We start from the raw sequence: 18,361 nt of genomic DNA, 5'->3' as shown, positions 1-18,361 counted from the left end.
TTTACAACATGGTTCATCAGTGGCTATTAGCCAGGATGGGCAGGGATGGTGTCCCTAGCCTTTGTTTGCCAGAAGCTGGGAATAGGCGACAGGGGCTGGATCACTTGATGATTACCTGTTCTGTGCATTCCCTCTGGGGCCCCTGGCATTGGATGCTGTTGGAAGACAGGATACTGGGCTAGATGGACCTTTGGTCTGACCCAGTATGGCCATTCTTATGTACTGGTAAATAACTGACAAACTGTGGAGAATTGGATCCTTCTCTTTATAAACTACTAATATTGATTTAATCTAAGCATGTGGTGAATAGATGCTATTGCAGGGGTTGGCAACCTCCGGCATGTGGCTCGCCAGAGTAAGCACCCTGGCGGGCTGGGCCAGTTTGTTTACCTGCTGCGTCGGCAGGTTCGGCCGATTGCGGCCCCCCTGGCCAATGTGGTCCCAGGCCAATGGGGGCTGCAGGAAGTGGCGCGGGCTGAGGGATGTGCTGGCCGTGGCTTCCCGCCTCCCCCATTGGCCTGGAGCGGCAGACTGCAGCCAGTGGGAGCCGCGATCGACCGAACCTGCCGATGAGCAGGTAAACAAACTGTCCCGACCCGCCAGGGTGCTTACCCTGGCGAGCCACATGCCAGAGGTTGCTGACCCCTGTACTATTGTGATGAGAACTGAGGAAATGCATACATAACAATACAGGAACTAAAATGATCCTTCATCCATAATCTAAACTGTTTTTAAGGTCCAAAAAAGACTAACTTTCATTTTTATTTGCATATGTACTTCATGGTTACATTAGACAAGAGCTCTGATACTGCGAGATACTGAACAATGTCAACCCCATTGACATAACTGTAAATGCCAAAATATCACCTAAAAGATTGTTCTTGCATTGTTTCTGACTTATACATACTAAAAACTTCATTAGGGGGCAAATGCTTATGACATTGCCAGGTAAGTTTTGCAGACTTAAGAGACACAGGTATATACTGCCTGATATACAATCTCACCCGTATTTACAGTGCTATAAATCCATTGAAGTCAATGGCGTTATTGTTTACTTACACCCCGTAACTGTGATCAGACTCAGGCCTGTGGTCTTCTGGGTATTTAGCTAAAGCTCCAAATCTCTTTCAGGCTCACCTATTGCTATTTAAAACCTGTTTCCTCCTCCCCCTATCTGGAACCCTATTCTGCAAGGGGCTGATGGCTCTAAGCTGCCGTTGATTTCAGTCCCTTTAGGCCCCTAAAGATTTGTAATAACCAATTTCATTTTTGGGGTGCTTTATTTTTGAAACCTGTCAAAGAGCGTTACAATAAAAATGATAAGGCTCCTGTCCTGAGGGGCTTTGTTCCGTATGTTTCAGAAAAGGTGTGTATTTTTTACTTTATATGTAAAACTGTGAACTGTTTCCTTGAGTTAGGGAGGTTACTATAGTGTTAATCTGAAATAAGATAAATGTTGCATGAGAAAACAGATGTTGTGTGGACAGAAGAAAAAGTGCATACCTAGTCTTAAAGTTTTGCAACATCAACAACAAAGCACATAAACAATAGCTGTTATTGCAAGCAAAGTAAATATTAAATGATAAATAGGAGGATCACTGCCTAATGCTCAGTCTTTTTTTGTGTAGAAGAGACATGCAACCATAGTGTAATGTGATATACAATTCTGATTTTATGATTTATAACAGGGGTAGGCAACCTATGGCACGCGTGCCAAAGGCTGCACACGAGCTGATTTTCGGTGGCACTCACACTGCCTGGATCTTGGCCACCGGTCCAGAGGGCTCTGCATTTTAATTTAATTTTAAATGAAGTTTCTTAGACATTTTAAAAAGCTTATTTACTTTACATACAACAATAGTTTAGTTATATATTATAGACTTAGAGAAAGAGACCTTCTAAAAACGTTAAAATGTATTACTGGCACGCGAAACCTTAAATTAGAGTGAATAAATGAAGACTCGGCACACCACTTTTGAAAGGTTGCCAACCCCTGATTTATAATTTACAAAAACCAGTTATGATTGCAACAGTAATGGAACAAAGATTAGGACAAGAAATATAGCCAAATTCTGAAACCTTTGAAACAGTGCTATATTAACTACTGGAGTAAACCCCATTATTCCCTAAATAGGAAATATGTTCACAATTACAAGGTAAAAAAAAGGGGGGTGGGGGGGTGGGCATAATTTATCAACTAAACTGGTTATAGAGATCTGTCAAAGTGCAGTCCCTACCATGCATGCAAAAGCTCAGACAGATTAGACTTCATTTGATGTGGTTTTAGTTTAAGCTCAATAGTTATGTAGATTCATACTTCTTCTAAAAGTGTACCTTTTTAGAATGAGGTTCTGTGTGTTATATAGAATGAGCATCAATAATTTTATGCCCCAAAACAATAAAATACAGTTCCTCGGGACAGTACCCTCCATTTTCCCCTTCAAGCTCATTCCTGTACAATAAAGTTGTTGTTTGTTTTTCCTAACATGGCTCAAGCTACTCTTAGAGCTCACTTTCTATATGTTTTGCATTGATATTCTACAGGGCACTCGAGGCTTTGAGATTCTTATCAACAAATCCCTTGAACTTGCTGAGTATCTTTACAGGGAACTGAATTCAAGAGAGAACTTTGAGCTTGTATTTGATGCCGAAGTAAGTATCAAAATATCCCTCTGTTCTCTTCTTCAGTATGTATTCTTGTTTACTTTACATGTGATTTAATTTCCATATAAAAAGCGAACGTATTTTCCTGTTGTCACTTTCTCTGTCTAATTGAAATAGGCACTTCATAGATCGGGTATATTCATATTGTACAGTAGAAATGAGTCTAGCCATAGTATCCATTTCCTAAATGAACAGAGTATTTTTAAATTCTCTGTGTTGTTCATCCAGCCTCTGGGATTACAAACAAAAGTGGCAAACCAAATTTGGGTGATGGTTTTCTTTTGCAACAACATGGACAGTTGTAAACAATTAACTGGGCAATTAAGGACTTGATTCTGCAAGATGCAGAGTAGAGCTGGTTGTAAAATTTGTGGCTGAATTGACTGAACTGGAGATTTTTCTGAACTGGAGATTTTTTTTAGTCTGTCTCTTGAGTTTTAGCCTCTCTCTGCCCAGGGCCAGCTCCAGGCACCAGCAAAGGAAGCAGGTGCCTGGGGCGACCAATAGAAAGGGGCGACACATCCGGGTCTTCGGCGGCAATTCGGCAGCGGGTCCCTCACTCCCTCTCTTCCTCTTCGGCGGCAATTCGGCAGCAGCTCAATCAGAGTTTTTTGGGGTTTTTTTCTTCGCCGCTTGGGGCGGCAAAAAAGCTGGAGCTGGCCCTGCCTCTGCCCACCCACAGTGTATGTGACCAATTAGTGTTGCCCACTCTCCAAAATGTGTTGGCTAAGGAAATTTTAGCCTCTGCTCCAAGAGTTCTCACCTCCACATCTGCCTATCCCCTGCCCAGCAATTAATCTTGTCCCCGATATGCCCCATCAGCCCCACCCCCATCAGTTCAGCTCCCCTTCCCTCCCCCCAACCTCACATCTGTCCCTCTCTTGGAGGACTGCAGCAGGGCTCTCCCCCTTTCCAGGATTGGGATGGGAGATGCAGTTCCAGGAGCTCTTCACCCCTCACCCTCCTTTCCCAGGCCATATAATGCAGGGGAAAGGAAAAGGAGCAGAGGCCCCATCCTGCTTCCTTGGGCACAGGAGGAGAGTGGGGAGGAGGAAGTGGACCTACACTGGTCTGCTGAGCTTTTTGCTCTGTCCTTTCCCCTCCTGTGAGGAAAAGCGATCAGAGGGGGAAACTCTGCTGGCTTCCAGGGGCACTTAATTTCATGAGGGAGCCGGACTTCTCATGTCATCACGATATGAGCTCTAGTCCCCTCTGAAATCTTGGCACTCACCAAAAATAGTGAGAGTGGCACTACTACACTTAATCATGGAACTATTCATTTACTTACCATTAAGCACATGCGTTAGTGCTCTGTTAGATCAAGGCCATGGTGCTCAACACCTTGCAGGAGTGAGCCCTACATTATATCCCATAGACTGCTACACAATCATCACAAGAGTAACAACTTTTATGATAATTATCAGCCTGGGCCAGTTTTGAAGAAATGACCTAAAAGTAAAAAGGTAGGATTTTCAAAAGTGACTTAGAAGCATTGGAGCGATGTTCAATGGACTTATGCCTACGTCATTTAGATACTATTGGTATTAAACTCTTGTTGACCTCACACTTAATAGCAGAATCATGATTATCGTTTACTGAGAAATAATCGTCTTTGTTTTAAAGCCTGAACTCACCAATGTGTGTTTCTGGTACATTCCACCAAATCTTAGAAGAATACCAAATGGGCCAGAACGAGAGAAATTGCTTCATCAGGTAAGATTTCTAGTATTGACATTCAGAGGGTGTCGTGACTAATAAGGCCTCTACTGATAGTTCTTAGTCTTCCTACATCCCATATGTTTATACAACCTTGTAGTTTAATCAGGACTCAAATGCTAAAGTTTGTATGACATCCAAAGAAGAAAAACCGTAGTGTCATGGACATCTCCTAGTGTCAGAATTAGAGGACAGCAAGCTCTTAAGAAATTATGAACATTCATTCAGATAAAAAGAGTCCTTTGAACATGTTTGAGAAAAGTTTTCTCTGACCATTTGTAGGAGTGACTCACCACTCACAAGAATGATTACAGACCATTATTCCAAGTGTATCTGCAGCCCCCTTAAATGTTCTCCTTGGGCTTTGAAATCACTCAATCAGGAAACAGAAACAATGACATGAGACTTAAGTGACCAATCATAGAGCACTAATATTAAATTATGGAACCTAAATTAATAGTAGTAGTGAATAGTTTTCAAAGAATCCCCAGTCTGAAACGTTTGCATAAACCATTCATCAGATAATTTCAAATATGCAAAAATAGAAGGCCAAGATTTTTTTTAAATGACTAATAATCTAGTACACCTAAATATTTTGGTGCCCAACCTGAGACAATGTAAAGGGCCTCACTTTTCAGAGTGCGGGTTCTAAAGCACAGAAGTGACTTATCACTCTTGAAAATCTTGGCTCAAGTCCCTTTGTAAACAGAGAAAGGGGCTACATTAATTGAATAACTTGTTTGCTTTATCAGAGGGGTAGCTGTGTTAGTCTGTATCCACAAAAACAACAAGGAATCCGGTGACACCTTAAAGACTAACAGATTTATTTGGGCATAAGCTTTCAAGGGTAAAACAACCACTTCTTCAGATGCATGAAGACATGTTCACTTTATATAGTTTACCGAGGTCTAGTCAGTCAGCCCTCCTCTGACCTTTTTTAGTTTACAGAATTCATGAGAGTTGAGGCAATAGTGTAGGGTGTGATTGACCTATTTTATGGTGTTTAGTGACAGCAAAGCTAACTTTATTGCACCTAGATACACAGGACAACTTGACCTAGGTGAACACTTAAAAGGGGAAAAAATCTACTGTGCACAATCGTTACATGATTTTAAAATGCTCATATCTTGGTCAAATCAAACAGTCATCTAAAACAAGGCTGTGCACTCTTCCTCAGTACGGGTTATTTTCATACCAAATTTCAGTTTTCAAATCTCATTGATTTGGGCTGCATGGCTGTTCAGAAATGTTGTCTAAGTGACAAGCATTTTTAATCCCAGTGAGAGGATTCTGTATATGTGCTTTCAATTCTGTAAATGTACAATTTACCAACAGAAAACCTCTTAATAAAAATGCACATATAGCATTGTGTATATTAGCATATATGTGTATATTACACACAACTAAAATAACACTTGGCCATGTGGCAGCAGCAGGGTGCCATGCAAGACATGATTTGGAGTCAGAATTCCCACTCCAGAGATCACATGTAGTATAATAAGAAGGGTGCATGTTAGCATCCAGGGTTAGTGTGCAGGGCTCAGCTGTCCTAGATACTCAGGATTTCCAGGAAGTGCCACTGATAGTGGCCTTGTTTTGCCTTCCCAATATTATGGTAGGAGTTCTACAATGATGGCAAATAGAAGAAAATTGGAACTCAAATCAGACAGCCAACTATAATGAAGATGCAGAAAAAAAAACCCACCGTGATTCTCATCGCAACATATTTAAAAAGTGATTAAAGTTGATAAGGAAAAAAGGAGTAGGACACAACTTAGTAAACTCTACTTAAGGTATAAAAAGTGATGTAGAAGAGCTCACGTGCACAACTCACTATTTATTGCAAATTGAAACTTTGCCGAATGGGCCTGATTTTTCAAAGTAATCTAACCTCTGATGTTGGGTTCCCACCATTTGGGTGCTGAGAATCTCTGATAACATCCACAAATCAAGCAAGTAACAAGTCAACACTATGCTAAATGTTTGTGTGCAAATTAAAATTTTTGTTCATCCATTATCTTTGACATATTACCAGCCAAAATCTACAAGCCCCAAAATAGAAGCACCTAAAATTTTAAGTGCACAAAATTAGGGATAACAAATGAAATAGCATGACTGAAACTTTATAAGAATGTTATCATTGAAATCAATGAGAGTTTTGCCTGTGTAGGGAGTGAGTAAAAGCTGAGTAAGGACTTCAGGATTTGTCCTACTGTGTGTAATGTTAACATCGTATCTTATGTCAAAATTGAAAACAGAAGGACAAATCCTGAAATTCTGTCTTCTTACTCAAGCAGAACTCTCACTGATGTCAATGGCAATAGTCTTATGAAGTTTTAATCATGCTAGCTTTTTTGTTATACTGTGACTTGCAAAGTCTGGCTGTAATGAGAGGGGGGTAACGTTTCCAAATATAAAAGGAAAATAATTGTGATGGCTGACTTTTTGTATACAGGTTGCTCCAAAAATAAAAACACGGATGATAGAAGAAGGAACGACGATGGTTAGCTACCAGCCACATGGGGACAAAGTGAATTTTTTCAGAATGGTCTTTTCCAACCCAGCTACTAGGAAATCAGACGTTGACTTCCTCCTTGAAGAAATTGAAAGGCTTGGCAAGGATTTGTGATGACTGATGCTGCACTTTGAAATGGGCTCAGTTTTGTTCTGGTATAGTGGGCACCATTAAAAAATGTTACATTTGCTACTCCATGTTAGTTTAATTTATGATGGCACCTCCTGTTCTAAGGATAGGAAGATACTGCAGTTACTGGAGGTACCTAGAGTAATGAAATCTCAACTTTTTTTAATGGAACTCCCTTTAGACATGTGATCTCATCATTTCACAGGGCTTGAGAGTCATTGTATACATCAGGGGTCGGCAACGTTTGGCACGCAGCTCACCAGGGTAAGCACCCTGGCGGGCCGGGCCAGTTTATTTACCTGCTGACGCGGCAGATTCAGCCAATCGCGGCCCCCACACACCGCGGTTCACCGCCCAGGCCAGTGGGGGCGGCGGGAAGCGGCGCGGGCGAGCGATGTGCTGGCCGCGGCTTCTCGCAGCCCCCATTGGCCCGGGACGGCAAACTGCGGCCAGTGGGGGCCGCGATCAGCCGAACCTGCCGTGTCAGCAGATAAATAAACAGCAGGTGATTACCCTGGCGAGCCGCGTGCCAAACGTTGCCGAGCCCTGGTATACATCCTTCTTAACTGTATCTTTTTCCTCCCTGCCCCCCAGTTTGTTTTCTAGCAGAGTGGTGTTGGGGCTTCATATGCCTTCTGGGCTGCAGCACAATGGACTGAGATTAAGGTTTACCTTTGTTTTCATAGGCTCCTTTGATGGGTGTTAGGCCCTATAAATATAGCACTCTTTTTGTCATTAGTTAAAGAGAGCAGAATACAGAGGCAGGAGCTCCAGAAGGGCCTTTGGCTCAAAGCTTTCTTCATCACAGTGTGTGTGAAACTTTGTAGCTACTCATGGCAGGCAAATTATCCTAGAATACAGCTTTTTTTTGTTTTCTGTCAAGCCACATTAGTACTTAGTAGGAAGTGTTGTTTGGATGCTTGCACCTTTTATTGGTTTTTATCACTTGCTTTGGTTTTGATGACTTCAGTAAACACATCTGTGCAGGCTTCCCTTCACTCTCCCCTTTTTACATTTCATTTTCCATCTCAAGTTTAGTGCAACAGTGTAACTCATCCTATGTGTCCATGCAGTGGAGTAAAAGAATATGAAGGGCATTACTCTCCGGTACTGGTTACTGTTATAGTGTAGACTCTTCTGCGGAGCCCCTACTCTCCCTCTGGTGCAAATGGGTAGAGCCTTGGCCTGGACTCCCCCTTCCAACCCCTTGTTCCCCACTGTGCCAGCACAGCTGAGCTGATGTAAAGAGGGAAGTATAGGACTGGCACAGATTACTCCCTGCTCACTGTCTAGAACAAGTGGCAACTAGGGACCAGATAACTACACTCTGCTAATAACGCAGGGCTTGTGGCAAAGTCACAGTCTAGCCCTTAGTGATTATGATCTATTCAGCCATACTTCCTTCTGACTCTGCCACAAGTGAATATAAAGGAATGCTACAGATTTATTTATTTCTTCCACTGTGTGTATTCCTGAGAACCTTTGGGTGCATGGATCAACATGTGGATCACTTAGAAATAACTGAACAAGGCTCTGGAGAATATACTGTAGAGAACTATCCTGCACTGGGTGGAATAAATGGCCTAACAGGGTTTTTTTATTCCTATCTACTTTTTATTCTCATTTTACATTACAGATAACACTAAAGTTAACACAGTGCACGTTGTATTGGTAATAAGGTCAGTTATTTAGACAACTTTTCTAAAGGTTTTGTTATGAAGGATATATTTTTTAAATTTTCTATTTTAAGGTCTGTGGCATTTGTTTCATATTTATTTACCTTTGTGCTGTATTGTTTTGGGTTTTTTTAGCCCTAGGGCAGGGGTCGGCAACCTTTCAGAAGTGGTGTGCTGAGTCTTCATTTATTCACTCTGATTTAAGGTTTCGCGTGCCAGTAATACATTTTAACGTTTTTAGAAGGTCTCTCTGTCTAAGTCTATAATATGTAACTAAACTATTGTTGTATGTAAAGTAAATAAGGTTTTTAAAATGTTTAAAAAGCTTCATTTAAAATTAAATTAAAATGCAGAGCCCCCCAGACCGGTGGCCAGGACCCGGGCAGTGAGAGTGCCACTGAAAATCAGCTCGTGTGCCGCCTTTGGCACGCGTGCCATAGGTTGCCTACCCCTGCCCAGTGGTATTAGGCATTTCAAGTATGCACATGAATAGGGAATCCACTAAACAATGAAACATGATCTGAAATCAGATTTGTAGCTGAAATGTGTATATAACTTTGAGAATTGCTCCCTTTGGTAAGTAGAGAAAAAGGTGGGTTAAAACACTGGACTGTGCATGTGTGCAAGAAAGGGAGATCTACTGTACACTGTACATTGCAACGAAGCTACAGCAAAACTGCAACTGTCTAGACTAACACTGAATAAAGCCCTAATTCACTGCACTTATGTTCAGCCTACTGTGTGAAAGTGTCCTTCATTTTAGTAGAGTCCACAATAGGAGCCATATACAGTGCTTCTGTACTTTTAATCATGATATAAGTCTCTTTCTTTTGCTTTTTCAGTTACTAGAATCACAGTTTGCTACTTACTTCTTCAGTACTCTTGGGAGCCCCTCTTTCCTGCAGTGTGCCAGACACCTCCCTTCCTTACTTACTTCCAACTCCTGTCTCAGAACTCAGGATATCTGCAAAGCTGACAATTGCTGACCTGTGCCATTAAAAATATAGATGTCCTTCCAAAACAAAGAAGATTTCTGATTTCATGCTGGTGTAACCCCCACTGAAATAAGTCAGCCCCCCTGTGTTTATATAGCTTCTTAATAAGCTCCTCAGGGCTTAACAAATGCTTATATCCTGTCACATGGAAGGTACATCCCACATCTACCTGTGTGGCATAGGAACTGGCAGCTACTTGACTCCCTTTGCTGGTGCCAGCAGTGCTGAGCCATATGGGCCTTAGTAAAGGACTGAGGAGGTGAGCCGGGGCAATGACAACAAGCTTCTGCCTTTGCTGGAAAGACAGGTGTCTGGTAGGTAGGCAGATCGCTGGTGGCAGTGAAAAGGAGTCTGCCCCTGCAGTTGGCACTGAGTTCCGGAAGCTGAGCAGCAGGGACTCTGTAAAGAAGAACTTGTAAAAGAGCATGGCAGGAGGACATACTTAGCATTGGGGAGGGATGTTGATTTGATTTTTGTTGGGGGAGGCAGTGTTTAATTTATTATGGGGATTTGATTGGCTTATTTTGGGGGGTTAATTGGGAGGAGTCATTAGTGCTTGGTTGTGGGGAATTTTGGAGAGATCGTTTTATTGAGTGGGACACTAACAGGCACAGGCAGTAAAACCCTTGTCCTATTCAGACTGAGGACACTGTCTGTAGCAAAGATGTGTGTGAAAGGCAGGTTGAGTCCTATGCCCCAGTGACAGCTGTTGTCACTTCTTAAAACCCTCTGCAAAGCCCCCAAGGCCTCACTACTGCAGTCTCACCTCAGGAAAGCTGTGGCTGGCAGCATTGCTGGATCGTCTTGGGTATCCCCCAGCAATACTAACACAAAAAAAGGGGGGCAGCAGCTGCCAATTCCCATGACATACAGGTAGATGGACAAGGTTATATGAGGTGTCAGAGAGAATTCTATGGTCATCTTTTAAAAAAAAAATATGTAGAAATAGAGGATGAGGTTTTTTTAGTGCTATGCCTCATCGTGTTTTAAATATCAGAGGGATAGAGCTTTCACTATTTCCCATGAAAGGCTGTTTCAAAGACTAATAGACCATCCTTTTAGAAGAAGTATATTTTATAACCTAAACTAGGTGTGTATAAGTGCAGTAAATGTGTTTGTTAAATCTTTTGACCGCTGATAATGAATAATAGACATTTGACCTGGAATTATCTACTCCAGTCCCCAGGGGTTGTATATCATCGTGTCCTACAAGCATATTTGCCAGTCTGTTTTGAATTTAGCGAATTGATGCATTTATACTTCTTCCCTTGGGATACTCTGCTAGCATCTAATAGGTCTCATTTATAGGATATTTCTCCTGATCTTGTTGTGTGACTGCTACAGCACCAAGATAACTGTAAACCCAATATCCTTAACACTGCCAGGCACTATTTTTTACTAACCTAGTTATTTGTGTTTGAACAACAAGAGAACAAATTAAATTTAGTGAAATTAGCCAGAACAACAAACATGTTTTAAGGTTAATTACATTTAGTTTCCCAATAGAAAATGCCAGCTGGATAAAGGGAACAGATCACCCACAGCCTGGAGAAAACTGATCAAATCTTTAAAATGTTGAAATTTACAAACAGCACACGTTCCCTAAACTAGTTTCCCAGGAATGTTTGGAGGGTTTTTCTGCACTACCCTGGCCCTGGGCCCTAGCTCAATTCCTTACTCAGACAAAACTCCCATCAAAATCCTATTACCTTACAAAGGTGGGCAGGAACTTTACAAGTTTTCTTTGTCCCCAGAAAAAGCACTACCTAGTGAATATGGGTGATTGAATATAGAAAAGAAAATGAAAATACTGTGTTGTAACCTGAGTTAGAAGGGAGCGAGGAAGAGTGATAAAGAATTACAAAACAACAGAGAAGAGGCTGCTGAATTCTTTAGCTGCTGATTTCCAAATGTTCCGAATTTGGTTTTTATTTTTTGGGTGGTTATTGGGTTGGGTTTTTTTTTGGAAAATGTAGATATTTTGTAAAGAAATGTAATATTTTGGGGGAAGGAGGGATATTAGATGCATTTCTTTACAGCATACTTTCAGCCTTAGCTCTTTGTTAAAAATGTTGTTGTTTAAAGAACTTCCCTGTCTTTTGAATGAGCACCAACATTTAAAATCAAGATGGTGTATAAGGTCAACAGTAGGGCAGCCCTGCCCTTATGAATCTTATGAGGCCCACCAACGTAGAACTCCCATCCTGAAGCTTTTAGTAAGTTCATAGCAGGTGTTAGATATGGAGCTTGGTGAATATTGAGAAGGAAAGCAGGGGAGACTTTTATCCACATGGCAAACTTTAAGTGCTTACAGTTTAATATCTTCCAGTACTCCATGCCAAGGACCCCACAGCCTTGCCACACTCACCCACATCAGAGTGGGCTTCACCAATCCACACACAGCAGCTTTTTTGTGGGGGGGAGGTAATGGGTGGTTAGCTACTCAAATTCCGAGTTTGCTCAGGATGAGTTGTTTGTAGTTATTTATTATTTGTATTACAGTAACACACAGAAGATCCAACAGAGACTGGAGCTCCAGCACACTGTACAAACACACAATGAATGATTGTCACTGGCCCAATGACTTTACAGTCTATATAAACAAAACAGTAAAGGATGAGAGCAGAAACAGGGGCACAAAAGGGCAAAGTGACTTAGACAAGACAGACAAATGGTGAGAGAGAAAACGGAGGCATTGAGAGGGGAAGCGACTGATCTAAGGTCAGAAGCCAAGCCAGGAAAACACCCTAATTCCGACTAACTGGACAGCCACAATCAGGATAGAAGAGCAAATTATTTGTCTAGAATCCCAGCATTGTGATTTTATTAGTCTGGTTCTTTAATAATCCGACTTGCTAGCCACCCTAATTCTGAGTCTAACTATGTCTGTCAGCAGAATGTGGCATTATAGCTTGATGTAACATATTGAGTGCTGATGGCTGAACTATAAAAAATGAAAAAAAATCATTATGATAAAGACCTGTGTCTGTCTTTATTATAATCACAACATCACCTTCACTCACCCACAGATGCTTGAAACACCATTAAAAAGGTGGGGCAGGAGCCTTTGAAGTTTTTCCATCATTCAGTTCGAGGCAAAATGTCTTTGGAGCCTCTGGCAAATGAAAGGGAATCTGAAAAAAACAAAACAGGTTAATCCCCAGGAAATATTTGGCATGTTGGCAGGTATGAAATATGTATCGATTGCCTCATTAAAAATGTACTAAAAATGTCTTTAAATCCCATAAATTTCTCCAGAAATATGATCTCTTCGGTCAGCAACCCTGTAATCTTTTTTTAGTGAATGTTTTTCTTCCCTCGGCTACTCGCAGCAGATCAGATTGACTTCTAAATTCTAGTTTTTTCCGGTTTTCAAAGATAGGCTCAGCTGTTTTTGTCTTCTTTTTCTACTTGCCTTCTCTCCTTCTCTTAGGGCTTGTCTAGACTTAAAATACTACAGCAGCACACAGATGCACCACTGCAGCTCTGCTGCTGTAAGGCTTCAGTGTAGACACTACCTATGCTGAGGGGAAGGTGTAAGTAATCAACCTCCCTGAGTGGCGGTCGCTAGTGTTATCTACATGGAGACTTAGGTTAGCTTAACTACACTGCTCAGGGGTGTGGATTTTTCAAACACCTGATGGATGCAGTTAAACCAACCTAATTTTCTAGTGTAGATCAGGCCTTAGGCTATGTCTACACTAGGCACCTTTTAGCGACACAGCTGTGCTGCTCCAGCTGTGCCACTAAAAAGTGCGCAGCGTAGCCATTTTTTGTCGGCGGGAGAGAGCCGACAAAATAAATCCACCCCCAGCGAGAGGCGGTAGTTTTGTCAGCAGGAGTGCTCTTCTGCCAACAAAGAGCTGTTCACATTGGCGCTTTTCTTCCATAAAACTTTTGTTGTTTGGGGAGAGGGGGTCTTTTCACACCCCTGAATGATAAAAGTTTTACCAGCGAAAGTGTAGTGTAGGCAAACTCTTAGTCTTCATCTGCAATTTCCTTTTGATCTTGGTGCCTATGTGTAGTCTGCCACTGAACAGCTTTTCAGGGTCATTAGCCCTTTCCATATGGTAACTCTAGAGATCATCTTTTGGCAACTTTATTCACTGCTTCTTGATGACCCGAGAGGCTCAAAACAGAGCTACCCGTTTTAAAAAGAAACTCACCTAATGCACTCATCATTGTCATGGTGTGTTGTGTTACTACTATCCTTAAATCCTGGAGAAATGCTGGCAGGCCATTATTTTATTTCTTGAAGTAGCATCAGAGGCGATTTTGTTTCTGCTTGAACAGCAATTTGAAGGCAGCAAGTGGCTTCTCTCTCATCTAGCCTGTGGCTAGACTCATTAATTTCAGTAGTGTAGAACCAAAAAAGGACCTGATCTGGAGCAAGCTACATGCTGTTGAAATTGTCTGAAAGGCTTTGTCTACCAATCGGGAGTTTCAACATAATTCTTTTTTTGTCATTTACATGAGATGTTACAATGTGACCTTTGGGCAAATTAATTCCATTCCTCTGATAGTTAATGTCTCAAATGGACGGGGAAAAAATTCAGACTGCTACACTTTTATTGGTAGCTTGATTTCACAGGAAGTTTCTCTGCTCATCTGATCTGTACTAGAAGGAAAAGTCTCCCAGCTGACTTACAATGAAAATTCTATTGAAACAAAAATGTGACATTGAGCTATTGGCAGTTTCCATATTCAGAGTTGTGGAAATAGATCCGCTGTCTCATTTAATGTTAGCAGTGGTGATCATTGTACTTACATTATGGCCAACATTTTTAAAAGTAACTAGTGAAGTTTTGGGAGTGCAACTTGAGAAACCCTAAGATGGCCTGACTATGAGAGGGTGAGTACTCAGCACTTTCTGAAAATAAGGCTTCTCGCAGGTGTCTCAGTTTAGGCACCTGGAATCACTAGTCTCTTGAAAAATTATGATTATACCACTAAGTACAGGGAGCAGGAAACTCTCAGTGTCAGCTCATGGAATTTCCTCCCATTCATTCTATTGGAAGGGAGGAGATGGGTGTTTGCACCCCAATGACAAGACAGGAATACACCCCCTAAACCAGCAGATCCACACAAACCTCAGGATATCCATGGAGACCCAGGGCCTCCTCAAAGTTCCCCAGGCCCTTTTCCCCATGCCCAAACAGCACTCTCAGGAGAAATGTTGCCACTTACATGGACGGTAAGGCCCAGATCCTCAAAGATATTTTGGCACTTAGGCCCAGATCCATAATGGTATTTAGGCTCCTAACTTCCATTGATTGCATACTAGGGAAGAAAGGACCTAAGTATGTTTGTGTATCTGGTGGGCAGGGCCGGTGCAAGGAAGTTTCGCGCCCTAAGCGAAACTTCCACCTTGCGCCCCCACCCCAGCCCTGTGGCAGCTCCCCGCCCCCCTTCCACCCTGAGGCGCCTCCCCCGTGGCAGCTCCCCCCACTGCCCTGAGGCACACCCCTCCCCCCATGGTAGCTCTCCCCCCCGGCCCGGGGATCTGTGCGGCAGCTCTGACCCAGGGGAACCCCTGGGCTGCCTGCCGGCGGCTCAGACTCCCTCTCCCTCCCAGCACAGTGGCTGCTGTAAAAAAAAAAAAAATGGGTGCGCTGCTCTTTGGCGCCCCCAAATCTTGGCACCCTAGGCAACCGCCTAGTTGGCCTAAATGGTAGCACTGGCCCTGCTGGTGGGCCCTAAATCCTATTGACTTCAGGTGGAAAACCTAAGGAGTTAGATGCCTAAATACCTTTCAGGATCTGAGCCAAAGTGCTTGATCCCATTCCAGTCTCCCCACTGACTTCAACAGGCATTGCATCCATCCCTAATGGCATACTTAGTGGGCATTATTGCTGCTTGGGTCAGCATTAATTCTTGTTCAAATATCCAGTGGGACATCTGTGGGGTCTATAGTGGAACAGCTGCTCATTAGATTTACCCTGCAGCATTCCATAATATCCACAGGGCGCTGGTTCACCTCGCTCACATTCCTCACCTTAAGAAGCTTCTGCTGGGTATCAGGGAGGAAGTCAGAAATTGTGTGAACGTTGTATTCTGTATCATTTTAGAGGTACTGGCTCCATGGAATTATTGGATATGTGGGAGGAAACGTGAAGAAAAGCTCAACATGGATATTTTTGGCTTGTGCTGATAACTGATTGCATTTAACTGACTGAAGTTTATATTCACTTCAATAGGAATGGCGGGGTACTTATAAAAATCAGGCCATAGGTGAAAAATTATATATCAAATAAAATTACGTTAGAGCATAACAGTGATGGAAAGATGGCCAAGGAGATCAATAAGGGAATCAGTCTCTTCCCTTCTATGTCATTAGTTCCATGCTGGCATAGATCAATAATAGCAGCCCATGGTCTGTGTGAAGGGATCTGCTGGTCTTGGACCTTTTCTTTGTAAAAAAATGCAACTGTTGGAAAACTTGTTTGCAGTTTTTTCTCTTCACCTGTGCTGAAACAGTTAGGGATACTGTAGCTGGTCTTTTCTCACATAAAGATGGTCTCTTTCATGGTTCACGATCATAGCTAAGGCACAAAACTTTGGAGAAGTTTGAACTGACATTACATCCTCCAGATGAATAGAAGACTTTAGTTTCTAGAACTGTGCGTTAGCACCATTCATGAGCACCAAGGCCCAACTTGAGATGCAGTTCCTGTAGCTCCCACTGACTTCAGAAGTTGCAAGTGCTCAGCACTTCTGGAAATCAAGCCCTGGGTGGCTCAAGTTTGGCACTCAAAATCAGTGGCCATATGTGGAAAATTAGGCCCAAATGTTTTTAAGTAAAATTTTCAAAATGGCCTAAGTGACTTAAGAGCCTAAATCCCACTGAAATGCACTGGGAATTAGGCTCATAAATCACCTAGGTTTCTGGAAATTTTACCCATCATCCCTGATGAAAAAGTAATAAAATGTAATAGAGCATAATAAGCTCTCCCTAATTTTTTTAAATCAGCATTTAGAATGGTAAGGCTATAATTCTCAGTTAAATTCCACAGGTTTTCAAGCGCGATTGCTAGAGAACTATATTTAATTTCTGTAGTTAGCTGCAGCTTGTTCATGAGCAATAAAGTCTGATGCAGTCATATTGATCTGGTGTAATGTGATATAAACATTTGACAATTATTAAAATACTTTAGAAAGCATAGTCTCTAAAGTGCCACAGTATGTAACTGTAAAGTAGTAAATATTATTGAAACATTAAGAAAGCTCCTCTTGTTCAAGTCACCAGTTTCGTATATGCATCCTACCAGCTTGGAAGGGGACCTAAAAGTGGAGTTATTTAGTAAGATTGTTTTATTTCCGTGGAGCCTGCTTTCTCAATTGTGATGCTTTAAAAAATCTCTGTATATTTTGTACATTTTGCAAAACATTGTTTACTGAATTTTATCTTTAGTACAATTTATTATTTATTATTTGTATTACCATAAAGTCTAGGAGCCATGGAGCATGGCCCCATTGTGCTAGATGCTGTAAAAACAGAAAAAAAGCATGGTTGCTGTCCTCGATAGTTTATAATCTAAGTGGAAGAGACAAAAAGTGGATACAGACAGACCAGACGGGGAGCACAAAAAACCAATGAGACAATACAATTACCACAAAGTAACTTGACATATTTTTTTCAACTTCTCTTTCTCTCTGTGTATGTGTGTGCCTATACCTATATACACAATAGAACCCCATTTCTCTGATCCTCCATTATCCGGCTCTCCACAGCAATTGAACAACAGGTGCACACAGGTCCAGAAGCAAGTGATATCTTGTGTGGCCACTAGATGGCGATGCAACCTTGCAGTTTCCCGTTCTCTGGCTTATCTAAATGTTTAACTATTGGATCTGGCTCTGATCCCAATTAGAGCAAATAAACAGGGGTTTGCTATGTGTGTGTGTAAGGCAAGGATCTGAATGAACTTTCCCCTGCCATCTAGTGATTAATTGGGGAAAAGTCTTCAGGAGCAGTGTGCCTATTTGCAGACACACATATTCTGCCCAGGTGTTCAGCAGACCTGCTTGCCACAGTAATTAAATTTGGCTTTTAGCGTTGAATGCTGGGGTAATGAAATATTGTTATCCTTATTGTATGAGTAAAGGGCAGCAGAACTGTACGGAGCATGCCTTGATTGAGGGGTCACAACTGGAACCTCACTTGCTAAGCAGGGGAGAAGGTGTCAGTAGTAGGTTGTTGGCGGTCAGGCCTTGTGATTGGAGTCCAAATGCTAGAGCCAGAGGTCAAGACAGGGCCAGAACCAGAAAGGGAGGACCAAAGATCATATGTGGAGTCAGAGTCCAAATGCCAGAGCCAAGTAAGGTGACCAGACAGCAAGTGTGAAAAATCAGGACGGGGGTGGGAGGTAATAGGAGCCTATATAAGAAAAAGACCCAAAAATTGGGACTGTCCCTATAAAATTGGGACATCTGGTCACCCTAGAGCAAAGGGTTGAGACAAATTCAGAGTCAGGAATCAGAATCAGATTACCAGGAGTCAGGGAATGTTAGCAGCAGGGCTGGTTCTGAGGTAGGACCAAGGCTGAGACAAGATGGGAACAAGGCTGGTGCAGAGCGGTATCTAGGCTGGAGCTGTGAGGAATAGAGCAGGAGCAGCATTTGGCAAGAGATATGACAAACTCCATGAGCACATGCATTGAGCAGCC

General features: G+C 42.1%; 1 protein-coding gene across 1 annotated transcript in view; it reads left to right on the top strand.

The window, feature by feature from the left end:
- Nucleotides 1-9,422, top strand: part of LOC128831277 (glutamate decarboxylase 1-like) — a 39,703-nt gene extending 30,281 nt beyond the window's left edge. Inside the window, exons 13-15 of the mRNA XM_054017594.1 lie at nucleotides 2,545-2,652; nucleotides 4,288-4,377; nucleotides 6,836-9,422. Of these exons, the coding sequence (XP_053873569.1) occupies nucleotides 2,545-2,652; nucleotides 4,288-4,377; nucleotides 6,836-7,009 (372 nt within the window). The 3' untranslated portion in view covers nucleotides 7,010-9,422. The remainder of the gene's footprint in view (nucleotides 1-2,544; nucleotides 2,653-4,287; nucleotides 4,378-6,835) is intronic.
- Nucleotides 9,423-18,361: the final 8,939 nt, after the last annotated feature.

This window comes from Malaclemys terrapin, chromosome 2 (assembly GCF_027887155.1).
Source record: "Malaclemys terrapin pileata isolate rMalTer1 chromosome 2, rMalTer1.hap1, whole genome shotgun sequence".
Classification (NCBI taxonomy): domain Eukaryota; kingdom Metazoa; phylum Chordata; order Testudines; family Emydidae; genus Malaclemys; species Malaclemys terrapin.
Note: the sequence above shows the minus strand (reverse complement) of the source record. Positions and strands in the feature narration are given on the sequence as shown.